The sequence below is a fragment of the Sinocyclocheilus rhinocerous genome, unplaced genomic scaffold (assembly GCF_001515625.1).
Source record: "Sinocyclocheilus rhinocerous isolate Xijiao unplaced genomic scaffold, SAMN03320098_v1.1 scaffold1249, whole genome shotgun sequence".
NCBI lineage: Eukaryota > Metazoa > Chordata > Actinopteri > Cypriniformes > Cyprinidae > Sinocyclocheilus > Sinocyclocheilus rhinocerous.
This window is the reverse complement of record NW_015634049.1, coordinates 180,665-189,468: the sequence shown is the minus strand read 5'-3', so window position 1 is coordinate 189,468 and position 8,804 is coordinate 180,665. Positions and strand designations below refer to the sequence as shown.

The following is an 8,804-nucleotide window of genomic DNA, read 5'->3' as shown; positions in this document are numbered from 1 at the left end:
CTGTGTGTGAATAAGCCGCGGCTGAAGGGTGTGACCTGCTCCGTCTCACGCAGCCTCAGAGGGAGTTCCGCAACAACGCTTAGCTGCCCGCCGGTGTGCCTGCCTATAAATCGGCCTAATTTGCAACACAATTGGCAGATGCCGATTAATTAAAAAATGCCAAAAAACGGCCGGCCAATTAATCGGTCGACCTCTAATATATACCGAAATTAAACTTTTTATACATGTATTATATTTTATTTTTAGATTTACACAAAGGATAGTGCATGTAATGGCAATTGTTATAAATGAATGTAAGCTGAATTTTATTATATATATGTATATATATATATGTATATACACTCACTGGCCACTTTATTAGGTACACCTTGCTAGTACCGGGTTGGACCCCCTCAGTTTTTGAAATACTCAGACCAGCCCATCTGGCGCCAACAACCATTCCACGTTCAAAGTCACTTAAATCCCCTTTCTTCCCCATTCTGATGCTCGGTTTGAACTTCACAGGGCAGCAAGTCAATGCATTTAGGCATTTAGATGTCTAGAAGACGACTTGCTGCCCTGTGATTGGCTGATTAGCAATTTGTGTTACCAAGCAATTGAACAGGTGTACCTAATAAAGTGGCCGGTGAGTGTGTATGTATATATATATATATATATATACAGTATGTATATGTGTGAATGTTTTTTATATTTACTCAAAGGATGAGATTCATGATAACAAGTAGTATGTTATGATGGCATTTAATATGATTGCATATTTGTTGAAATTAAACATTTTCCTAATTTTCTTATTGTTATCTTTTTTTATTTTTATATTTTAAAAAATGTATTATACTCAAAATTCACACAAAATATTTGGAAACAGAAGATGTTCAAATCTATTGACAACTGTTTATGGATTTTTGACACAAGGCAGAGCTAAAACTTCTGTTGTTAATCAGCTAAGCAGGCACAAGGTTGATATTGTCGGCAGATTTATCATCCTGGTGGATATATATCGGTTTATTGCTAATGCCAGCATGTTTTACTGTGCATGTATGGACATGACACATATAACTCTTTTCTCTCGCCTTGCAGCCACAAATGGTCACTCTGAATGTCTCCGTTTGCTCATCGGAAATGCCGACCTGCAGAGTGCAGTGGACATTCAGGATGGAATTGGCCAGTAAGTATATGAGACTATTTTCCGATTTCTTATAGAAGATAATGGAAATTATAGATTGTGGAGTCTTATTCATATATGTGATTCTCAGGACGCCTCTGATGCTGTCAGTGCTGGGTGGACATACAGACTGTGTTTACTCCCTTATTAATAAAGGAGCCAATGTGGATGCCAAAGACAAGTGGGGCCGCACTGCTCTGCACAGAGGGGTAAATCATGACTGATTTCCTTTGGCACTAGAAGGATTTCTACTGGCACTGGCTCATGGATGTGTGTGTTGTTCCATCCAGGCGGTGACTGGCCATGAGGAGTGCGTGGAGGCTCTGCTGCAGCACAGTGCCAGTTTCATGGTACGGGACCGTAGGGGGCGCTCTCCAGTGCACCTTGCGGCCGCCTGTGGCCACGTTGGGGTTCTGGGGGGCCTTCTGCATGCTGCGCAGTCAGTAGAGACCATTCCTGTCATCACTGACTACCAGGGCTACACGCCCCTGCACTGGGCCTGTTACAACGGTGAATAAACGCACTTGCCAATCACAGATTGATACACCCTACCTGTTTAAAGGCCTGCTCGCACCAAGACTGATGAAAATAATGCAAGGTTCCCACTGTCATTGAAATATCAGGGATTTTAAAGGGGTGGTTCAGCGGTTGTTTTCTAGGCTTGATTGTCTCTTCCTCTTCTCTACAGCAGCGCAGCATGGCCTCGCCCCCTTTTCTGCCTTTTACTGAGGGCGGGGTTTATCTGGGTTTGTGATGTCACGAACCCGGGAAGTAACTCGTTGTAATCTCCGTTTGCATTGAACTTTCAGCTTCGTAACTTTGCAGATATTGTTTATGCTCAAACAGCAACATTACACACTAACTAACGTTAAAAAAGTGAAATCGCAATGAACCACCCCTTTAAAACTGGTTTCCAGACATGGAAAAGTCATGGAAATCTCTACAGTAATTCAATATAATGTAAAGCAAATTTGCTGTTTTCAGTTTCTGGTTATGATCTGCTTGAAGGCTCAGGAAGGCGAAACCTCTTGAGCTATGTTCAGATTTAAGGTTTTCTGCCTTTTTAGGGACTTTCATTCACTGATAAGCATAATAATTATAATCTTATTTTAAGCAATAGTAACTGGCATACAAACAGAATCTCTTCTCTCTCAGTCGACTGGACAAGTCTTGGAAAATCATTGGTCAGAAAGGGTGGGAACCCTGTATATGGCACTTTGGTGTCTATTTGTTTGTCATTCTATGCAAAATGTTAAAACCAAAATGAAAGCATGTTGTTCTGAAACATACACATGTCACTTGCATTAATCCGAGAGACAACTCGTATATAATTATTTATTTTAAATATGGAAAAAAAAGTCCAGACTTGTTGGGAAAGGAATGCAGTTTCATTTTAAAATCTCTGTTGAAATCTCAAAGGTCTGATTTGTTGTGATTAGACCCCACAAGGTGAAATTCCAACCAGAACAATCACAAAACATTATCGCCATGTTTGACTTTTTTTTTTTTTCTTTGAGCAGGACTCATCTGCTCTTAAATAAACTGGTGTTACACCAAATTCTCTCTCTGCAGGTCATGACACATGTGTTGAAGTGTTGCTGGAGCAGGAGTTATTTCATAAGACTGAAGGGAACACCTTTAGCCCCCTTCACTGTGCTGTGTAAGTGGATTTGGTTTGGGTTGTTATGTGTTTGTGTTTAAAAGGGTAAAATATTGAAGTTGTTTTGTTTTTATGACCTTCAGTATAAATGACAATGAAGGAGCAGCTGAGATGTTGATAGACACACTTAGTCCTGCCATCGTTAATTCAACTGATTCCAAAAACAGGTACTGGTCTTATTCAGTTTATTCATTCTTTCATCAGTTTAGATTGATGTGTTTTGTGGTCCTATTTGTAACTTTTTCTCTCTCTGATAGGACTCCTCTTCATGCTGCAGCATTCACAGATCATGTGGAGTGTCTGCAGCTCTTGCTGGGTCATAACGCACAGGTGAACTGTGTGGATGCTGGAGGCAAAACCCCACTCATGATGGCTGCTGAGAACGGCCAGACTAATGCAGTCGGTAGGACTTTGACACTCAAACCTCTTATGTGTTTCATGTTTATAGTTAACTGAGTTTGTGTTTGTTTTTTGATGTGTCTTGATGTCTGTCTGTGGTTGGCAGAGGTGTTGGTGAGCAGTGCAAAAGCAGATCTCACGCTACAGGATGCCAACAAAAACACTGCTCTCCATCTGGCTTGCAGTAAGGTAAGAAACACTGTTCTCTCATGTCTTAATTCCTCATAATATGTAAGGATGTAGTATAGATTGTGTGATGTTCTAATATCTATTACTTTCACTGTATTGATTTTCATTTGATCTCTATAGGGTCATGAAACCAGTGCCTTGTTGATCTTGGAGAAGATCACTGACAGAAACCTTATCAACTCCACCAATGCAGCTTTACAAACGTATGGTCACAAATAATGCACTTTAGGGATATGCCGGTATCAAATTTTCATGTTGCGATTAATTGCTAATGCTTTTATCACGGTATGCGGTATTATCACGATATTGAAATTTAGTTTTAAAAAAAAGTGCGGTCATAATACAGTATAACAGGTTTAATAAAATTTTTCTTATAACAGAAATAACTGAACATTTAAATGCAATAAAGCAATACAGAAAAATGTATAAAGTTAAAAGTTTTACACAGATTAAAGTGCAAAAGAACTATAAAGACCAATAGGTATCACTTTACAATAAGACCTCATTAGTTAACCTTAGTTAATGCATTAACATTCACAATGAGCAATAGCTACATTTGCTACAGAAGTTAATAATCCTTGTTTAAAAAATAAGTTAAAATAAGTCATAGTTCATGTTAGCTCATTAAACAACACAGCTGCAACTCTCAATTTTAACATCCTGTTATTAAATATTGGAAATTATTATTATTATTATTATTTCTGCAGTTTAGCGCCATCTGCTGTCAGAGAGTGAAAGCGCTTTCATCCAGAGCGTCTCTCACATGTTCCGCCATGTGCTTTACGTCCCCGCTTGTTTATATCAGAGTGCGCACGCGTCTTTGCAGCATTCAGCGTGTTGCGCATTTTGACCAGTTGATGGGAAAAGTATTCTTAAAATGCATTCAAAATTCGGAATAATTTGTAATATATAATTATTCACGGTATTTAGAAGTGCCCACGATAACAATACCGTGCATATTCATTACCGTGATATATCGCATTACCGAATACCGGCACAAGTCTAATGCACTTACACTGATGTACAAAAATATATTAAAGTATAAGCCTAATATTAAGTTGTCATGTTCCAGGCCCCTGCATGTTGCAGCCAGGAATGGCTTGACTGTGGTTGTCCAAGAACTACTAGCTAAGGGTGCCAGTGTGCTAGCCGTGGATGAAAATGGTAAATGCTGATGATTTATGTCCTTAAAATAGGTTTAGAGATGCACAAATGTGTATGTGAGTGTATATATATATATATATATATATATATATATACACATGCACATATTGTTTTTCAAATGTTTGTGGTCAGTAAGATTTTTTTTTTGTATGAAATTTATTTTATTCAGCAAGGATAAAATAAATTGATCAGAAGTGACAATAATGACAATGCTATAAATGCTATTTTTTTTTTCCTATTTTTAAAATCCTGAAAAATGTGTCAGTTTCCATAAAAATATTACGCAGCACAACTATTTAGTTGTTTCTTGAGCATCAAATCAGTATATCAGAGTGATCATGTGACACGGAAGACTGGAGTAATGGCTGCTAAAAAATCAGCTGTGTCATTACAGAAATAAATTACATTTTATATATTAAAATAGGAAACATTCATTTTAAATTGTAATAATATTTATTGTATTTTTGATCAAAGAAATTAAGCATTGGTAAGAATAAGAGACAACTTTCAAAAAATCTTACCTCAGACTTTAGAATAGTACTGTTTGTGCAATTTTTTTTTTATTTTTTTTATTTTATAAACTTTATTTGTATTTACAGGTAATAAACAAATGGAATTTAGGAAATCTTGGAAATTTTGAAACTATGAAATCATGATATTTTGGTAACAAGGTTTACGAATAAGTAAAACAAAACATTGATCTCCCAATTTGTAATATCTTTATGTAATTTTTATTATGGTTTTTATTACTTTTGTTGTCTTCTGTTTAGGTTGTCTTTGAAAATAATTATCTTATCAGTATCAGTTTTTCTATTACGGCAACATGCTTATATTGTCCCCCATTGTAAAACCGGCCTGACGGGTCTTCTCTCATTTCTTTAAAAGGCTACACTCCGGCACTTGCTTGTGCTCCTAACAAAGATGTGGCAGATTGCCTGGCGCTGATCCTGGCCACCATGATGCCAGTGTCTCCCGGCGGAGGTGCGGTGCCTAGCCTCACGTTCAGTGCCATCAATCACTACACCAGCCCCACGAAAAGCGTCACGTTCGACAGTCTGCCCATGCTCCGCTCCGAACACAGCTCCTATTGCAGTTTCAACAGCATCGGTCGCCACGACGGCTTCTACAAGGATGACGAGCTAAACGACTCTGACTCGGAGACTTACTGAGGAGGAGGAAAGGAGAGGCGCACATCTTGTCTTAATTACCCAGCGGCCGACCACTCCGCAGAGCCTTAACAGTCTCTACACACAACACACACAAACAAACACACCTGTATGAGGCGCAGCAGGCTGGCCCTCCCAGCCCCCTTATCCATCAGCTCAACCTCTGCCAACACATCTTGCCCCTACACAAATGTAACGGATAAGTGGGCGGACCTCCCGACATGGCAATAAAAGACAAGAATCAGCGGCCTGGGACCAACTTTTGCACAAACAGTTTGACACTCGTGGTGCACCTGGGATTCGAGATTCAGCTCTCTTCAGATTGCGAGGGAGGATTTGAATCAGTCCCTCGTGAAAGACTGGGATATTTGTGATGCTTTCAACAGTTTCAAGTCAGTGTGCACTTCTGAATCAGTCATTTACAACTTGGGGAAAGAAATGATTTATTTTTAAAATACGATTTTAATATCTGTCAAGTTCTCTGTCCCTCTGAGGGGGATAAAAAAAAAAAATCAGAGTTTCAGTAGTTTCAAAACCCAAGGGCAAAATTGAGGACATGAACATCAGCATTGTAATGCTTTTGGCCACAAGCATGAGTGAAGTTAAAAAGCTAACTGTCTCCATCTTCAGTTTTAGGATAAATTATTCTTTTTATCTATGGTATTTATTTTTACTTTCCATATTTCATCATCATTTTGTGCCTTCATAAATTACTGCATGGAGGGAAGGGGCAGCTCGAAAGAACAAATCAATGATGCACAAGAAGTTCAACACTACGTCTGTGAAAAGCACTGAAAATGAAGAAGCAAACGGCTCCCAGCATGCTTTGCTCCAGAATGAGGAACACTGTAAACCAATGGTAGAACAGCATTTGATCTCTTTGTATGTTGATATATGAATATAAATATATATTATATTTTTTCTGGCTCTTATTAACATGACTTTTTTTTGGGCATGTATGCTCGCTTTGATTTAGCAAATGAAACCACTTGATCCTTGTGTGATGGCTTGTCAGAAACCTGTTTGTCTCTTTTCAAGCTTTGATTTTGGAATGATTGAAACTGGAAATCTGTTCAATACAGCTTCCTGGCTGAGAGGGGGTCAGCAGGTGTCTGTTTCCTTTCCTGGGGGAAAGGAGAGTGATTGGTGCAGTCGAATGCCACTGCTGCCCCCTACTCGCAACCAGAGATTCCTGTATATTTTATGGTTGATTAAATAAATAAATGAGTTCAGTACTTTGATTCGTATTTTTCTTATTATCAAATGTTTAAGAAAACCTGGAAATATTATGGAATTGTTACTTCCAGACCTATCTTAAATAAATTTCAATAGTGATATATATATATATATATATATAAGTATATATACACACTACTGTACAAAAGTCTTTGGCCACTAGTATTTTCACTGTGTGGAATGACGAAGAATCAGACAAAAACTGAGACTAAATCCAGAAGAACTGTGGCAATGTCTCCAAGATGCTTCAACAAACTTTTGTGCAAAGCTACCTGAAAAACTGTGCAACTGTACCTGCACCTTGTTTTAAATGCAAAGGATGGGCACACCAAATATTGATTTAATTTAAAGTTAATTGATAAAAATTAATTTATGACATTTTTAAAGCATCCTCAAACTTTGAGGCCCGGTTTCATAGACAGGGCTTAGCCTAAGGATTAGGCCATAGTTCAATTAGGACATTTAAGTAATTTTTATAAATATTCCTTCCTTAGAAAAAAGCATTACTGGTGTGCATTATAAGACAAAACAAAGGCACTGACATGTTTTAAGATCAGTCAGTGCAAGTTTCTTTCAGTTGAAACAGCTCAGATTTACATTTTAGTCTAGGACTAGGCTTAAGCCTTGTCTGTGAAACCAGGGGTGAAAGTGCCTATAACTTTTCACAATACTGTAGTTTGTAGGAAGGTTTCTTTAAGTGTCTTAGAGACATTGCCACAGTTCTTCTGGATTTGGTCAGTCAGTTTTTTCTGATTCTTCATGTAATCCCAGACGGACTGGATGATGGTGAGATCAGATCTCTGTGTGCAGCTGGCTGTTGTCAGACTCCTTGTGCAAACAAAAATCTCACTGGATTATTACAATTCATGGCAAAAGGAATGTTTGGAAATGTAAACTGATATTTCCTCCTGACACACTACAGCAAAAGATAGAAATAACTTGCTTAAAACCATTTTTTGTTGGTGAAAATACTAGTGGCTTTTTGCACTGTAGTGTGCGTGTATGTATATATATATATATATAATTTATGTATTATTATTAAAAGTCCATAATTGTTTTTAGTGTAATATATATATTACAAATTATTAGTTTGTATAGGGAAAGCTCTTAGTTAATAGTGAATATGTTTCAAAGGGTTCATGAAGGTTCAGCACATGCTGCCTTTTGCTTCTTGGACAGAGTGCAGCAGAGTTCAGACAGTTCATCTCAATATATATGTACTTTAACTGAGAGCTCCTCTCCTGCAAGGTTTAGCTGCTAAACTTGAGCTTAATAAAATAAAATATAAAATAATTAAAATAAAATAATTTTATAGAAGGGTTTGTTCATTTATCATTTGCCTTATACAACATTTTATTCCTAAAAACATGGCTGTTGACAGTATTTTCTGATTTATGGAGTGATAAAAAGATATATGCAAAATCCCCTTTGTAAGAACATTTAACTAATATGTAAAAAAAAAAAAAAAAAGATTTGAACCTGGCTTTATCCTGTGTTCAGATTTCTATTTTGGAAATGTATGCAAATTAGTGCATATTTAATTAGATTATGCCAAAACATAACACTTAAGAAAACATGTGTGCAGTTCTTTATGTAATCCATCGACTGGGGAAGTATGATTATATCTTTCTAATACTCTCAGTTTCTAATATTTTCTAGTTGTTTCTTTGTTTACTAAATAAATATGAGAATGAAAACAGTGGAATGAAAATGAGATTTTGTTCAGGAGTGTAGATTCTCACAAACAAAGTTCTTAAAATAAATGATTGAAAAATATATTTATCTTTATTAAATGCTGATGATTTCTGTATAAATATTCAAATAAATT

General features: G+C 37.1%; 1 protein-coding gene across 2 annotated transcripts in view; it reads left to right on the top strand.

Moving 5' to 3' along the window:
- LOC107745379 (serine/threonine-protein phosphatase 6 regulatory ankyrin repeat subunit A) overlaps positions 1–6,975 on the top strand; it is a 24,865-nt gene extending 17,890 nt beyond the window's left edge. For both annotated transcript variants that reach the window (XM_016559249.1, XM_016559250.1), the window contains exons 19-28: positions 1,078–1,165; positions 1,254–1,371; positions 1,453–1,672; positions 2,735–2,822; positions 2,906–2,989; positions 3,080–3,225; positions 3,328–3,410; positions 3,531–3,613; positions 4,483–4,574; positions 5,460–6,975. In XM_016559249.1, coding sequence (XP_016414735.1) covers positions 1,078–1,165; positions 1,254–1,371; positions 1,453–1,672; positions 2,735–2,822; positions 2,906–2,989; positions 3,080–3,225; positions 3,328–3,410; positions 3,531–3,613; positions 4,483–4,574; positions 5,460–5,743 — 1,286 coding nt within the window. In that variant the 3' untranslated portion in view covers positions 5,744–6,975. The remainder of the gene's footprint in view (positions 1–1,077; positions 1,166–1,253; positions 1,372–1,452; positions 1,673–2,734; positions 2,823–2,905; positions 2,990–3,079; positions 3,226–3,327; positions 3,411–3,530; positions 3,614–4,482; positions 4,575–5,459) is intronic.
- Positions 6,976–8,804: the final 1,829 nt, after the last annotated feature.